General features: G+C 41.5%; 1 protein-coding gene and 1 long non-coding RNA gene across 2 annotated transcripts; both read right to left on the bottom strand.

Annotated features, from left to right (window-relative positions):
- Positions 1–1,062: 1,062 nt before the first annotated feature.
- LOC308472397 (uncharacterized protein C5orf47 homolog) lies at positions 1,063–14,269 on the bottom strand. Its single transcript, XM_080997294.1, has 5 exons — positions 13,046–14,269; positions 9,624–9,712; positions 6,400–6,502; positions 2,733–2,782; positions 1,063–1,448 (listed from the first exon to the last, which is right to left on the bottom strand). The coding sequence occupies exons 1-5, from the start codon at positions 13,464–13,466 to the stop codon at positions 1,422–1,424; spliced, it is 690 nt and encodes a 229-aa protein (XP_080853420.1). The 5' UTR covers positions 13,467–14,269; the 3' UTR covers positions 1,063–1,421.
- On the bottom strand, positions 7,024–9,617 carry LOC308472437. The gene is made up of 2 exons (XR_013983516.1): positions 9,401–9,617; positions 7,024–9,363 (listed from the first exon to the last, which is right to left on the bottom strand). It is a non-coding gene; the product is annotated as an uncharacterized lncRNA (long non-coding RNA).
- Positions 14,270–17,932: the final 3,663 nt, after the last annotated feature.

Genomic DNA, 17,932 nt, shown 5'->3' with positions numbered 1-17,932 from the left:
TCACTTAGGGAGAAACACACACACACACACACACACACACACACACACACACCGATAAAGCACATGGGGGGAGAAGACAGGGAATCGTTCATCCACTGGGGGAGCCAGTGTAGTGTAGTGGTTAAGAGCGGTAGACTCGTAATCTGGGGAACCGGGTTCGCGTCTCCGCTCCTCCACATGCAGCTGCTGGGTGACCTTGGGCTAGTCACACTTCTTTGAAGTCTCTCAGCCCCACTCACCTCACAGAGTGCTTGTTGTGGGGGAGGAAGGGAAAGGGGAATGTTAGCCACTTTGAGACTCCTTCGGGTAGTGATAAAGTGGGATATCAAATCCAAATCCAAACTCTTCATCCAGCAAGCTGAGATGCTTCTGCCTATGGAATGATCTCCAGAGAGCTACAATGAATCCCTCCTTCCATTTCTTTTTAAATTGTCATTTAAATTTTTAAAGATGACACCCTGTATCTCCCCGTACCCTTGCAGAGGACAGACTGTAAGGAGCTGAGAAATGTATCAAAGTCTGACAGGGGAGAATGAGAGGTCTTGGAGATAATTAATGAGTTGGCAATATAAATAAAAGAAGAGCCCTGCTGGATCAGACCAAAATTTATTTATTTTTATTTATTATTATTACTATTATTATTATTATGGCCTCAGAAACTGTATGACTCTTGAACTATGATCCTCTGCTATAAGTCTTGGGACTTCCAGGCAATTCCACATAGAAGTAAATGAGTTGGTATGTACCAGGAGAATGAAAGCTGGAAGGAAGTGAAACCTTCCTCTAACTCCCAGTAGACTTCATTAAGCTGAATAGTTCTTGGACTCCTGCTTGCGCTAATGAGACACTGACACTGCATCCCAACTTCTACACCATCAATTCATAATGTGTTGTTGTTATGACCCTGTAGTATTACCCACAGTCCACTGTCCTTGAGGATGACTACCCTGTATATTTTTGAAATACATTATGAGATTCAGGTAATATTCAGGCGTACCATTACAGTGTAATGGAAGCAGGAATTAAACTCAGTTTTGAGATACAAACTCCCAGACCTGTACATTTACTTCATAGATCCATACTTTATTCTGAGAAGCTGATTAGTACAGTACATACACATAAAATCAACATTAAAAATATTATATTGTATTGTAATCATACTGCATTGTATTCCTTTATGAATACCTAAACCCAAGTGCAAAGCTGATTTGCTTAATCACATTTAAACAAAATCTAACTTACATTACAATTAACCTATTACATGAAAAACACATAAATTGTTCCACACAACATGTCTAGTATTTGTATTCCAGTACCTCTGACACCAAGAATCTGTTTCTCCAGTATAGTTAAAGGATTACTGGAAAACAGCTAAAATGCAAAACCTGAAGTAAATCTTCATTTCCTTGTTGCTTTGTTTCCTACACCCATCCAAAAATGGTTTCATCCTAATGGAAAAGGGAGATTAAAAAAACCTTTGGTTATGAATCTCTTGTTTACAATAAACAGGCTTATGGAATAGTTATCTTTGGAAGAAGTCTGCTTTGCAAAGCAGCTGCTTAATTGCTCAATGCCTAGACAACTTCAGGAGTTTCTGTACTGCCGTTTCTAGTTAAGTTTGCCTGACCAGATGAGATGGGCAAATAGACAGAAGGCTCCTTTGTTCTGTCAACCATCAGCTCTTAGGATGGTTCCTGATGAAATTACAATATAGAGCAAATTAAGGAAGAACTTCAGCATAGTCAAACCATAGTGCATCCATAGATGAGGTGTGGGAAATATAATATCCAATATTTCCTACATGTTAAGAGTTAGATCCTACCAGAAACATTTTCCTTCCACAGAATTCTATGAGCAGGGACTATTCTCCTGGTTTGGATCCCATATCAACCCAAAAATTTGGACTAAAATCAAATACCTCATTCCATTAGCAGAAGCCAACACAAGGATGCCCCTAGTGCAATGGGGGTTTCCCCCGTCTCCTCCCCACACCTGCTGTTGAGGGTTACAAGATTCCCCAGAAGAGCATTCCTCTGGGCAAGTACAAATCCTTGTTCTGAAAGAACAATCACCTTAGCAATATGTTGAATTCCACTCAATATTTCTTGGGTTGGTATTCAACTAGGATCTGACTTATTCATGCTCATTAGTTTACATGGGTCTACTCTGAGTGAAACATAGCTGAATACTGCCCTTAGACTTAATTCTATTGTTTTTAAATCATGTTGATACCACAGCTTACAAACATTTGAAAATATTTAGCTCCAAAACCTGCAAAGTATCTAGGTGAAAAAAAATTTGTCTTGGCAGTAGACCAAAGAAATATAGTAAACAATGTAAATTCTGTATGGCTTTTGCCATTGCACGGTAAGATATATCCATGACTGAGATAGTTTACAAAACATAAATATGCCCTTCCTACCAATAAGCAGAGCTTCTCATGGGCCACCTCTAGACAATTCACCATCAAAATGCCTCTCATATATATATACCTGAGATAAGTTGATGATATGCATGTCACTTGGAATGATAAATTAACTCTCACAGAATTTTACCACAGTTAACTGAAACATTCCAAAAAGAGCATCAACATTTGCAATGCTAAATATATGAAGTATACGGTCCATTGTCATCTCTGATTCTACAACTTTTGCTTACCTCTCTGTGAAAGTGTAGCCCTTATTAAATAATTTTCTATCACCATTATGTAACTGAAGCAGAGTTTTACTTACAGTGTCAATGCAGGAAGTCTCATTTTGTACATTCCCATTTACATCTCTGCCTGTGGAAGAATTTCATGAGAACAAATATATCGCTTTCATTTGTATTGGAACTCTCATTACATTTCATCTGAAGCAATCTATGGTATTAAAATTGCAATAATCACCTTTAAAGAAAACAATTTACAGAAATAGCAAAATGTGGCATTAATAATCTTGCTTTTACTATATAAACAAAAGTGCAAAACAATAACTGTTTGGTGCAAAACAGAGGCTTCTTGATTCAGACATGTTGTTCTGCATTTGCAGTCCTACTGTGATTACTCCAATGTATTTTTACTACTTATCTGATAAAGAATTCAGATCAATAGGAGACTTATCTCCTTAGTGCAATATTGTGCAAAATCTGCTAATTAGAAAGAAGGCATTCAAATCAAGTGCTTTCAACTAAATAGAGTTTAATAAGTGAGCCACTATTAAAGCTCTGCAAAAATGAACTACAATTAGCACTGAGGGTAACATAATGGTGCCTTTCAAAAAGAAGCAAATTATAGCCAAAGATTATTGCCACTATGTAATTTCTAATGGATGATAACAACAATGGGCATCAGAAAACACAAGTAAGGGGAAAAAAATACCAATGTCCATTCCTTCCTCCTGGTGTACAATCAAAGCTCTGAACTAGGCCACGCTTACTACTGTCAAAGCCAGTGGAAGAGGGATGCATTTTTAAGTGATTCATATCTGTCAAGACAGAAAGTTAGCTTTGGGCTTTCTTTTGTTTTTAAATAAAACACAAATGCTCTGGAAAACCCTATAACTCTTTTTTGTAATTTAGTGAGAGAGCAAGGCAGAAAAAGGCTGTAGGGGAACCTCAAGTATTACGAATCACAGCTGCTGCAGCAGCTGTAAACCGGGCAAACAGAACCTCAGCCACGAAGACCACAAATTAGTTCCTCTGCTTGCATACAGGTATTGCAGTGGTTTGGGAATACAGGAACAGAGAGGGGACATATAAATAATATGACATTCAGAGAAGAAGAAGAAGAAGAAGAAGAGTTTGGATTTGATATCCCGCCTTTCACTCCCTTTAAGGAGTCTCAAAGCGGCTAACATTCTCCTTTCCCTTCCTCCCCCACAACAAACACTCTGTGAGGTGAGTGGGGCTGAGAGACTTCAAGGAAGTGTGACTGGCCCAAGGTCACCCAGCAGCTGCATGTGGAGGAGCGGAGACGCGAACCCGGTTCCCCAGATTACGGGACTACCGCTCTTAACCACTACACCACACTGGCTCTCAGTGGAATCCACCAAAAAGCCCCACTGGACATAGTTTAATTTGATACACACTTACCTGGAGTAAATTCCACTGGGTGGTATTCAACTAAGTTTTACTTTGAATAGACCCACTGTAATTAATGAACATGATTAAGTTGGATCCATTCATTTCAACAGGCCTACTCTGAGTAAAATTGGTCGATTACTTAGAAGTGAACTCTGTGGAGTTCAATGAGTTGTAAACACACATAGGAATTGGAAGTGCCACTCAAAACCATGGGATTTGCTTTCAGTCTAGGAGTGGGGCACAAGTACCTATTACTAATATTCTAAACGGCTTGTTGAATTTTGACTACTTACCTGAGCTCATTGGAGGAAATTAAGATACTGGCTTAATACCCTAATCCTATAGTGAAGCAGCAATCCTATACACACTTATCTGGAGAAAGCCCCATTGAACACAGAGTGACTTACAGTAAAATTTATGTATTTTTACTTGGAAGTAAGTGTCTGCATTAGCACAAAATCACTGTCATGGTATTGTCAATGTTTATGCTACTGTAATTGAAACCATGCTACTATAGCTGAAACCAGTCTACAATATTGGACTTTCCGAATAGATAATTAGAAATTCTAGCTCATTTAAGTTTGGCTATTTGGAGTTATATGGAATGTGAACAACAAAAGGAAATACAAAACACTGCTAACAGAAACTACCAATGGTTATTTCCAAATACCAATGCATATTCTATACTCACATAGTTTGCAGACCTCTATTGACATTAATGTAAGCTCAGCAGACAAACTAGGATATGTCACTTTAAATTTAACACATAACACTTAATGGATTGGTAAATCTGTTTCCTAAAACTAATTAAACTGTGAAGCCAGAAATTCCAATTATGATTGTAAGCATAATATTGTGTTACTTTGAATTGTGCAGCAGCTACAAAGCTCTAATGGAAACTGCATCAATAGAATGTCAGTTTTAATTCATGCTTCATTTCCATCCATCCATTCATCATTCATTTGCATCCAGGCCTCAATTAGGCCGCAAATATTCTAATATTATATTAGTGTAAGTCATACCCAGCATTCATTGGAAACTCACTTATTTATGTAATACCCATATATTATAGGCAGTCATCTTCTAATTTTACAGAAGAAACTCATTTTCATGATAGATTTTGTATCAAACGAGTATGGCAGCATCTTTGTGCATCTCTCTTTTAAAAAAAACATTTTTATTTGATTTTACAAGTGAAAGGTTATAACAATGCCAAATACATAACCATATATAGAGATTTCTCTGAATCTCCAGACTTCCCACCCTCCCCTCCATGGGTCCTATTGTCAACATTTTCAACTGCATAATATTTCATCATCCATATTTTGTATCTTTCCATATTGTCCATAATATTTGTTACATTACAAGTGTTGTTAAAATCCTGCTAATGTTTTCATCTGCTTACAGTGGTCTCCTAAATAAAATTTTCCCATTCCTTCTTGAAGTTTGTTCATCTCTCATTCATAGCATTGTAAAATGATAGTATGGAAAGGAGAGGTAGATGGTGTCAGCTGTGATAGCTAGTTTAATCCTGGAAAAGTAGCAAGTATCTCTTTTGCTAGGGAAGTTTAACTGTAAATTCTGCCCTCAACACCATCCCAGAGGCTCCAGACAAAAGCAATATAAAATGAATACAGAAGGTAAACCTCGGTCACATGTCAGAACACACGTAAACTACTACTTCCAGACAATTATTCTGATAAATATCCAGAAGTGTTTTATAAATGTGGAATAGGTACTGAGAATAAGTGGTATCTATCTCTTATATTCAAATATAATTTATGGATGGTATTGGGGCACTAGTGCCTATGCAAGCCTGAGGCAGTTAGGGCTTTCTCTGTCCAAACTGTTGGTTTGAGTTCTGCCTGCAAGATTAGAGGAAGCCTGGAAATATTCTGAAGCACGTGTGCAATCTGCTCCCAAAGTACTTCATTGTGAGCTCTCCTTAGAAGAAAGCCACTGTGTCCTGTATTAGCTCACTGCAGCACCACAGCACTTTTCATAGGGAGCCTCTCATGAAACAATTCAAATTAGAACCCTATCCAACTAAACTTATCTCTGCTTCAAGTCTCATTCAAATCAGTGGAAACTCAATCATTCATGACCACCTTCTCCTTTTTATTTCAGGGGCATTAAGCCCAACTAACTTTAGTTAGATTAGGGCCACAGTTTTCAGATCCCAAGGAAACAAAGGAGCGGATGTTATTTAGCATGACAGAATGTAAAGTCCATCTTACCAGATGATACTGGTGAAATATATGCCTGGATATCACCAGAACTTTCCACTCTGGGCATAGTAATGGAGTCAAGAGTACCACAAGCTTACTTCTTACCTACCTTCACTTGGAAGTTTGCTACAGAGCAGCAATCTGCTTCTAAAGTGTCCATTTTCTTCCATCATTTTAGAAATTACTTTACACACTCCAAGCCAGACTGTGGACTAGAAATAGAGATATGTGAGGTATGTCAACAGAACAACAATGCCTTACCTACTGATAAGTGTTTTTAAAATGTGAGAAGAGATAACACAAGTGCCTGTTTATTTACACTGTTAAATGACTGGCCTTAAACATTATTGTCTTTTATTTTAAAAGGTCTAGCCCTAAAAATGCATTATTTCACTTTTTGGTGTTACTTATGAGCTAGCACCTCCAAATCCGGTTCCCCGTCCCCCAGTAGGTATAGTCAAAGCTAGATGCTGATCACTAAGAATTGTATCTTCTGGTGTGGTGTTGTTATAAGTCTAGTATCTGAGTGATAAAAGACTCATCTTTGTCCCTCCATGAAGCAAACCTCTTTCCTAACAGTATTTTCCAGAGCTATTTAGAACCAGCTTTTACATCATGGATTAGCAATAACACAGACAGTATTGACATTTCAATATTGACTGTATCTGTGTTGTCTGCTAACCTTCCAGGTCAGTATTCTTGCTTGCATTTCACTCCCACTTCCTTTTTCCCCCAGTACCAATCTTTGCATATTTCCTATTTATATTTGCTTCCTCTTTCAGAATTTCAACAGAAAGGTTTTTCCCCTTAGTAAATGTTGGAGTTGTTCAATTGCATCCCTTGCATGCATGTACATGTGATGCTGTTTGCAAAAAAAAAAAAAAAAAAAAGAGGAGGAAAGGGAACCACAAAACAGAATTCTTGAATAGCAGGGCTCCAGGACTGTAAAAAGAGAGTGTAATATTGGGCTGTAAGTTTTGACTAGGAGCATGAGATTCAAGTTCAGCTCCCTATTGAGGAAAGAATCTTGGGCTAGTCACTCTCTCACTAACCAAGCCCACCAGGTTGTAGCAAGGACAAAGAGAGAATCCCATTTACACCACCTTGAACTCTCTGGAGGCAGCAAATACACAGCCCAAATGACATAGCATAGTTTGGCTTCTACTAAAATGTCACACAAAATTATCTGTGTCAAGTTGCAGAGCAGCAAAGGAATAAGAGAGAAAGGATCCATAATCAATGGTATATGCCATACCAGGGGGAAGCAGTCAACAAAAATATTGTATGTAGACAAATCATGCCAGAACTTGTATTTATTTAACAGTGGGGGTTTTTTGAATTTAATGAGATGGAAGATTTTGCATGAAAAAAGTTTGTGCATACAGATCACAGAAGGTGGTATGGACTGTGCAGCACCTTCTCACATGAAGCAGCAGATTGTTTAACAAGCAGCCACAGGCATAGACAGATTTATATATATATATATATATATATATATATATATATATATATAGTCTCACAGTCACACACATTATTTCATACGTATGTGTATATTTCACAAAGAGCCCCTGGTGCTTCTAGGCACATGGGTATATGTTCCAAATGAAATGTGTTTGCCTCCTTCACAGTTTAACATGTGCATTGTGTGTACATGTTAAGAATAATGCTCATAAATCAGCCCATAGTGGTAAAACACAACACTTCTTATAACCAAAACAACTAAAGTAGAAACTGGCACTGACATCAAGCTGAAAATGTAATTCATGTACATTCAAAAACATGATGCTAACACAGTTAAAATTACTACTCTGTGATACATTCAATTACACAATTTGAATCACATCAATGAAAGTGGCAGAAGCCTAATGATAATAAGAGAGACTATGAGTTAGCCTTACTTCTAATGGTGAATTATAAGGCAAAATCCTTGTCCTTCTTGCAAAATATTGAATAGATAAACCATATAACAAGATGTTAAAATATTCCTTTGAAGGAAGTAGTTTTCCTCATTATTTTAAATCATGGATCAGTGACATTTGAATAAATTAAATCTGAGTTGATTACTTTACACATAATAAAACTATTAATCAGTTGTCAATTTAACAAACATGTCTGGTTTTATCCTCAGGCACTAGGTGAACTTTTCAGAGAGCACAGAATTGCATTTATGATACAGAATGAAATGTGGCTTTCTACTAATATAGACTCTAGTCTCTTTTCCAATCAATATATCCTTATATATTGCTTCCCATCCTTTGGGAGGAAAGGTGGGATATAAATTTATAATTAAAAAATTGGATGACCATTGTATTTTCCAAACTTTTAAAGCTGATCCTTCTTTTCTAAACATACTTGCCCTTCTAGAATCTTGCCCTCCTCAGCAAAACTGCACCAACTATCACCGTATCAGATGATCATATGGAGATTATCATGCATAATGACAGGCATCCCACTGCTACATGTGAGAATCTGTGGGTCAGGGTGAATGGATATAAAACTGATTGTGTAATCAGCCGTTACAGCTGCTGTGACTAGTCGCTGTGCTTATTTGGTATACAGTTAGACTCAACCAAAATGTCAGACTGTACGTTTTGCATTTAATTGTCATTTAATCCAACTTTCACATTCCACCCCCCTTTATTCCAGAGGTGGGGAACATTTTTCAACCCAAGAGTCACATTCCCACAAGACCAACCTTCAAGGGGCCACATGGTAGTGGTGGACCGGGAAAAACAAGTCAAACAGGCATATAAAATCATGAGTGTCTCTCCCCAACCCCACCCCTTCATTTCACCCCACAATCAAAGAAATATGCTACAATAGGACAAGAGAAACATGTGCTTAATTTGAGCCTGATCTTAGTCCCACCCACCCAACTGTTTTTAGTGCCTGGGCGTAATTCTGCAACATGAGAAATGGGACATGAGTGCTGTTGAGCATGGGCAGAGTACTTTCCCTTCACTGCTAATTAATCACATCTGGGATTAGAGAAAGGCACTTCCAATTCACCAAAATAATTTCTAGGCAATCTTAAACCCTGACATCTTATCACTCTCTTCTTCATCTTATCACTCTCTTCAGTTATTTTAAATTCACCCACAACTGAGAACATAATCTGCTTTCTTAACATATTATCCTCTTCTGAAGCAACACTCAGTGTATAGCACAATAAAGCCTCATCCTCCATAGAGAACCACTCTCATATTACACCTTAGCAGGGCCCAATTGGGTAGGGGACAGCTTCAAAGAATGCTGTAATGGCTAACCAGTTCTGGAACAGACTGCAAAGCATCTTCATTTTTTATTTCTAGTGCCATTGTGCTGATGTTCTACCTCTTTCTTTTGATGCCTGATCTCCCTGTTATCAACTTCCCAGGAAGGAGGAAATTCAAATGCATCTCCTTGAGTTTCCTTGCAGCCACCTATTAAAAGAGTTGGATTTTATTTGTCACTGTGTTTGTTTCAGCTACTAATATCAAACTGCTAACATGTGGCTGTGAGACATCACAGATTTAAATCAGATCATGTAGCTCTAATTAAAATCTTATTTTCCCCCACCTTCCCTTGCAATCATGGTGCAAGTATAGGAGCCAATCTCTCACAAACCACTTTGAAAGATCAATATTTCATATCACTTCAAAGCATGAATGTCAGCCTTGCAGAGGGTACAGCATAATGCTGCATTACGAAGCTCATCTTGTTCTTCAGATAGTAGCTGGAAACGAAGGCAAGATGGCAATCAGAATTGGGGGCAGGGGGAAGAATTCAATATGTTTCCTGCTGCTGCTGTGAGAAAGGCTTTTTACTGCAGTACAAATGGGGGGAGGGTTTCTAATGTCTTTAGATGTGCCGAAAAATATCATTAGAACTACCGTTAAGGTTCTTGTTCTTCAGGGGATAGAGGGAATCTTTGGATGGGTTTGCCCTCCTACCTGCAGGACTATGCAAACAGGGCCATCTTAAGTATATCCAGCGCGGTGGTGCAAAGATCCCTCCAGCGCCGCCCCCCCCCCCCCCGGTTTCCCAGAGTTGCCAACCTTTTTACTGCGCTGCCGGCAGCTTTGTGGGGCTGGAGGAGGCAGGCAGCGGCTGGAGGGTGGCTCCTCCGGCGGGGAAGAGGCGGAGGCTCCGGGCATGGCACTGCTTCAGCAAGGCGGGCAAGGGCGGCGAGCTGATGCCGGGAGGTGCTGCGTCCTGCCTGCCTCTTCCCTGACGCCCTCCAGAACGTGGCTCCCTGGCACCCCGCACCACTTGCCTCTATGGGCAAGACGCCCCTGTATGCAAATAAAGTTGCTGCAATCCTATATCTGCTTACCTGGGAGCAAGCTCCAATGAACTTAATGGAAACTATTTCTGAGGGGATATATATATATCAAACAATTAAATTTTTATAAGTGAATGATTTTCCAGCATTTGTAGACATTGTATTACGTTCTGAAAAATAATTAATTTAAATCACGATATACTCCTTAACAGTGAAATGATTGACTAAGACTACTAGCCTAGTACATCAAGTCTTCCCCAAATCTGTTCTAGAGGGTCGGGGAAAACCCTCAGAACAATGCACGGGGAAAGAGATGGGAGACTGTTCCATCTGGCAAGCAGATATGCTTGCAGTGACGTCATAGCTTGATGCTGAATGCCATCCATGATTTTAGAAATAAATTTAAACCAAATTGAATTGGAGTGTGTAGAGTCAGTAAGATTGAATACATGTATTTCTCAGGGAGAATTTCAGCAGGTGCAGGTTCTCCTGCTAGTGTTACGGTGACAAGAGGAACATATTAAATGCACCAGATGGAGACAAAAGTCCTGTTGAAAAAAATTGTGTAAACAAGGAAAGTCATACTAGTTTCTGGCCCTTGTGTTTGTTTGTCTATTTATTTATTTATTTATTTATTTATTTATTTATTAAAGCTTTTCCCCCTTCTTTCACCTTAAGGTCCAAAGGCAGGCTATAATAATATAATATAGTTATAAAAACAGACAAAACCATTAAAATTACATTTATGTAAAGATGTACAGTGGTGCCCCGCAAGACGAATGCCTCGCAAGACGAAAAACTCGCTAGACGAAAGGGTTTTGCGTTTTTTGAGTCGTTCCGCAAGACGAATTTCCCTATGGGCTTGCTTCGCAAGACGAAACGTCTTGCGAGTTCTTGCGAGTTTGTTTCCTTTTTCTTAAAGCCGCTAAGCCGTTAATAGCCGTTAATAGCCGCTAAGCCGCTAATCCGCTAATAGCCGTGCTTTGCAAGACGAAAAAACCGCAAGACAAAGAGACTCGCGGAATGGATTAATTTCGTCTTGCGAGGCATCACTGTAAAGCCATTCCAAATGGAAATCTATAAAATCAGCCAGAGCCAGATCCGCCCCCCACCAAAAAAAACCAACAACCTGTCAAAGGTCAGAGTAGGGGATGGATCTTCAACATACAGAGAAGGCTTCATAGCTGTAAAATGAAGATATTGGAGAAAAACCTCTGCAGTGAGTTCCACAAGTTAGGTACTGTCACAGAGAAAGCTCGTTATCCACAGGCTAATAAAACTACCAAAGGAGCCCCCTCTGCAGATCTTAACAACTCAGGTTGGCAGGAATGGAGCGTTCTTTTGGATATTTGGGGCCTAAGTCATTTAGACACTAATGTGTTTAAATGCATCTTGAAACGAGCCTGGCAACAAACTGGCAACCAGTCTTGCATTGACACATGAAGAAACTTTTAAAAAAACAAAAACCTGAGGGCCAGGAGGTTGCTGTCTCTCTATTTATTTTAACGGGGCAAGGCTTGGTATTGCAAGCTGTTAGAAATAAAATGAAAAGGCAGGCCCAGCTTCTTAGTCAGCAGAACTACTTCCCACTCCTCAAGGGAGCACAATCCTATGCAAGGGGAAATCCCACATTCAAATAGACAAGAAATGATTCCGCCCACCAGATCCTTCATCCGGATTATTGCGAGACCCTCACCACCCCAAGGCAGAACTACCATGGAAGGGGATATGCAAGTATTGCAAACAGGGCCAGATTTAGGTTTGATGAGGCCCTAAGCTACTGAAGGTAATGCGGTCCTTTATATGTCCAGTTGTCCCTTGTTAACTACAAATTGTCACTGTTTTTTGTGTTGAATATATGCTATATGGTAATTTATGCACCTAATAGGTATCTAGGGACGCGGGTGACGCTGGGGGTTAAACCACAGAGCCTAGGACTTGCCAATCAGAAGGTCGGCGGTTCGAATCCCCGCGACGGGGTGAGCTCCTGTTGCTTGGTCCCTGCTCCTGCCAACCTAGCAGTTTGAAAGCACCTCAGAGTGCAAGTAGATAAATAGGTACCACTGCGGTGGGAAGGTAAACGGCGTTTCCGTGCGCTGCTCTGGTTCGCCAGAAACGGCTTAGTCATGCTGGCCACATGACCCGGAAGCTGTACGCCGGCTCCCTCGGCCAATAAAGCGAGATGAGCACCGCAACCCCAGAGTCGGCCACGACTGGACCTAATGGTCAGGGGTCCCTTTAGCTTTACTAGGTATCTAAAGCCATTTGCTCATAACAAAATATGTAATTTATCGAAGTAACTGTTGAACTTAAATACAATTAAGAAGTATGTTAATAGTGAAATTGGGGGGAGGGGAAAGAGAGTGGGGCTGTAAGCTATAGCTTGTTTAGCTTATAGGTAAATCCGGCACTGATTGCCAACCCTCGCCATTAACACCACGAGGCAATACCGGCGAGGACACCCGGCCTCTGCCCTGCGCTCTGCTCGTACCCGCTTCTTCCTGGCCGTCGGAGTCTGTGGAGTTGGCAGCCGCCGCCGCCGCCTTGCTGCTCCGCCCTTCGCGTGGCGACGGCGGTGGCTTGACCCCAGCCAGCCTCTCGGCTCTAGGCCTCTTCGCCTCGCCTCCTTCCTCCCGGCCTCTCCCGACCCCCTTCGCTCTCGCCTCGCCAGGGGCTTTCAGCCCCAAGCAGGGGCTCCCTCGTTCCCCGGAGGGATCGGCTGCACCCCGAGAGCCTCTTCTGCCCGAGAGCGCGGCAGCGAGAGACGCGCCCGAGAGGCTGGACGCCTCCGGGTCCCTCAGGTGGCCGCCGCCGCCATAACGAATCACGTTGCCGCAGCGGTGGCTGCCGAAACTGTTCACATAAACCACCCGCCGCGACCTGCCCCTTCCCAGGCCAGAGCTGGCCTTCATCCCGAGGGAAGCGGAGCCTTCGATAAGGGGCTTTCTCCTGTCAGGAATACAAACGGGGAGGAGTTGTGGGGTGAGCCAATGAGGAGAAGCGGGGCGCCCGCACTGTCCCCTCAGAGAATCCTGGGCCCTGTGGTTTGTGCAGGGTTGTTGGGAAGACTAATTCTGTGAAGGGAAAACTACATTGCCCAGAATTCTTTGAGGGTGGGGGGAATCTGTCTGGAATGGGGGGGGGTCCTGAAAATTGCACAGCCTTAAGCGCTGGGGTCAAGGAACACAAAATGAGAACACACATATTCATATTAAAGACAGCTTTTCCCAAGCTGGCCTCCAAATATTTTTTGGACTACAACTCCCATCATGCCTTGCCACTGGGCAGGCTAGCTGGCATGGATGGTTGGCTGTTGGGAGCCCATTGTCATCTGGCTGTGCTAAGAATATTCCTGGGTGACTCATACTGCAGCAGCAGCAGTGAGTAAGCAGCTTGTTTCCACGGAGGGGATTGAACGTCAAAATATTCCAGCTTCTTGCAGTGAAGAAAGCGCGTATTTATATTTAGCTCATCATCATCTGACAGCCAGGGTGTCAAGAAGTAGCTATCTGAGCGAGCAACATAGAGGCTCTGCACCAAGTCCATTAGAGTAGAAGCACCCAGACTGCAGTAAATGTGTTTCTCTTTTGCTTTTCTAACCAGTCCAGTATGATAAGCACAATTTGCAAACGACAGCGTAAGAATCACCTTAGCACCTCTGCAGGTACTCAGGGGGCTGAGATTTATTACAGGAAAGGGGAGACAGGTTGGCACTGGGAATCAGGGCTGCCTTCAGGTGTCTTCCAAAAGTCATATTTCCTTGACATCTGGAAATGAAAATGACAAAAGTTTATTTCCTTGACATCTGATGGGAGGGCGTTCAACAGGGCAGGCTCCACTACCGAAAAGGTCCTCTGCCTGGTTCCCTGTAACCTCACATCTCACAGTGAGGGAACCGCCAGAAGGCCCTCAGAGCTGGACCTCAGTAATGGACCTGTAATGGCTGCCACAGAAGCAGAAGGGGCCTGACACAAATAGGATCTCATTCCCCAGAGATTACATAATTCACCAAACCCACATGTCAGACAGGGGCTTCACATACACTGCTTCAAACAAACTTTATATATAGAACATCCCACTATTTTTTTTAAAACCCACATCTTCCTTGCAGAAACATAACTGCAGTCTTCTCATTCACACCCACTCTACCAACTAACAGGCTTGCACTGCCCTGTTAGTTTTCCTACTCTAATGACGCTGCTGCCTGTGAGCTTTAGAATCAGCCAGGGTGCTGGGACCATATGATTTGTGAAGGGCCCTGAACTACAGAGGGTTATATGCAGCTCTCTATAACTGTCTAGTTTGCCCTTCAAGCACATGATGATTGAGGATTACCAGGAATGGAATGATCATTGCACTGAGCCACAGAGGAATCACAACATGACTATTAAATTGCCACAAAAGACTGGCGGGAGGAGACCGGTTAATAATCACACGGAAAACATTCTTGCTTGAGCACATTGCAGTTTGCTGCTGTCTACAAATTGTGTGCTTGTAACGCACAAGTCATCAGACATCTCCTTAATACTCACTATGCAAGAAATAAAATGAAATACTATGCAGTATTTCATCTGGATTTTGTGTCAGTCTTGCACTGGCTACAGAAAGGTACTCCGAGAAAGGCAGTAAAAAAGGAGCAAGGTGGGGAAATGTGCCAGTTGAGTAAAAGGTAGTGTTTTACAGCAGTGAATTCAGCTAAGCAATTTTGACTATTTGTAAAGCCATATTTATTGCTTTTCACAAGGAGCATTTCACGAGGTGATAATGGGCTCTATCACAACATTTCCTGAAACTAGGGGTTTGTCTTATTTATTTAACTGTTTTTAAAATTACAGCATCTGCATATATTTGTGTGAGGTTTTCTTCAGGTTAAAGAATTCCTTTAAATACAGTGGAGGTTTCACTATAACAAAATGCAACTCCATTAAAGGATGCAAACTGTTGTTCAGAGACAAACCATAAGATGGCAGGCTTAGCTATCAAAACACATATACACAAAGATAGAAGGGAGGGAGAGAGGGGGAGGGAGGGAGGGGGAGAGAGAGAGAGAATCTGGTGAGACGGTGGGGATTATTGTAACAAGCCCATCCCTTAGGTATTCCAGAACAGTAGTGTATTTTTATGTTGCAGGTAAAATGTCATGCTGGCATAAGCACAACTTGCAGACACAAAGCAAAATGGTTTGCCATGAGTGATAGATAATTTGCTTCCCCACAGAGCAATAAAGGCCTATCACAATCTCAAGATACTTATTCAACAAAAATGAGAGCCCATAAAAAGAAAATAATGACCAATGAATGAATGAGAATAAAATTACTTCTCAGTATTTTTAAGTCTGTTCAGAACAGCCATTCCAAGGTAAATGTATGTGATACAAAACAGGTAGGACGTGCAAACTGGCCTGCACATTAACAAAATGAAAATTCAGTTCAAGTGAGAGGAGAAACCAGTTGCCCATATTTTCACTTATGCAATACACACTTAGCACTCTGGTGAGAAGACGCCAGTGAGTCTGATTACAGGATGTTCTTTTATTGACTATTATACTGAATGAATGGAAAAGGTACCACAATCCTAGAAACACTAGTCCTGGTTGACTTCTGCATTCCAGGTGTTCTTGCCTCCAGTAATTGGCCACTGAATCAAATTTCACATTAGCCACACCCTTTTAGCCCCCTCAGAGGAAAAGAGAGTTACCTAACATTTTACATTTTACAAGACTGATACTGCTTGGCCACTACAGTGCTTAATGCCAAGCATACGGTATGCACTAAGAACTGTGCTGACAACAGCATCCTGGAGGGTTCAGAGTGTACGTTAGGTAGGCAAAATGTATGGGACAAGAAACAAATCAGCTGGAAAATGATCATTGGCCTGGGTGTGGGGTCAAGTCAGCAGTAGATTTTGTAAAGCATTTCTTAAAGAGCTTGGAAATGATTTACAGAGAGATTGTGCCTTGACAATTAATGGCAGAAAGAAGGTTTCTGTCAAGCTGCTCCCTACAACTGGAATGAATGAGGAAAGGGGGTGATATCAGATGAGTTAGTGTAGAATGTGAAAAGCACTGCAAATGTTAGTATCTGCTTGCAGAACAAAGAAATGCTTTAAAACAGGGGTGGCCAACTCCCAAGAGACTGCGATCTACTCACAGAGTTAAAAACTAGCAGTGATCTACCCCCTTTTTGGGGGTTCAGGTCAAAGTTGTTGTTTTTTAGGGGAGCCACAGTTGTTCAGCTTCTTTGGGTGGAGCCAATGATCTACCAGTGATCTACCTGGATCTACCTGTTGGACATGCCTGCTTTAAAACAAGGATGGGGAACCTGCGTGACACTTCAGATATTCCCATCAGTCCCACCCCCTCCCTCAGCCAGCACAGCCAATGATCAGGGATGATGGGAGCTGTAGTCCAGAAACATCTGGAGGGCCACAATTTCCCCATCCCTGCTTTAGAATAAAGACTAAAGCTTAAGGTTGATGCAGACTGTGGCAAGAAGCCAGTGCAGGTTTTCAAGGAGATGAGTGATGCATTCCTAGCAATGGGAGGGAACAATGAAATGTGTGTTTTAAGTTATGTGCTGTCCCCAAAGCAACTCACCTCAAACACCAGCTTGCTACCAAAAGATGCAAGTACTGTTATATAGGTACCAAAGAGTATGGAAATACTATCACTTGCAAATTTACTGATTAATTTGCAAGCCCTCAAGTGATGCTATTGTCCTATGAGATTCTCCTAAGAATCCAACAGCCTTGGAACAAGCACACTTGCCTTGTCTGCTTTGATAGAATTCTGGCAACATCCAGTATTTAATAAGCACGCAGGAGCCAAGTTGTGATTTCAGCCTGCATAACCACCATGGAACTTTTATATTCCCTTAGTGAAGGTTATTGGGCTGTTGTTTTTAAGCATGGCTCAAACCCAGTTACAAGCGAAGCTCTCAAGTTTATGATATTTGTGACGCGTAGGAAGGAAAATCTGCTGTTGAGTCATAGCAGAATTACTTCAGTCAGCTATAATACAAAGGCAGAACAGATTATTCACCTTTAGAGCTAGTATCTGGAGACACCTTGATGGCAACTGAGGCTACCCTTTGCAATGACAAAACTCTCGCACATCTTTGAGAGGTGCTGATCAAGAATAAAGTGCCACAACAGGAGTGCCTACTTCTCCAGGAAACTGTCAGAGCCCCTGTTGCTCTCACTGTGGCCCCCACCCTGTTCAACAAGCTGTTCCCAAAATGTAGGGTATATATGGGAGTAGCCTTTAATGTGGTGTGAGATGCTGGAACCAGAGCAGGAAATCAAGATTGCACTCATGCACACATGAACACGTGAGCAGTCATCCCAAAAGGCTCCTTGGATCCAGACTCCAGAGGACTTT

Source organism: Podarcis pityusensis, assembly GCF_964106645.2.
Source record: "Podarcis pityusensis genome assembly, chromosome: 2".
NCBI lineage: Eukaryota > Metazoa > Chordata > Lepidosauria > Squamata > Lacertidae > Podarcis > Podarcis pityusensis.
This window is presented reverse-complemented; position numbering and strand designations above follow the sequence as displayed.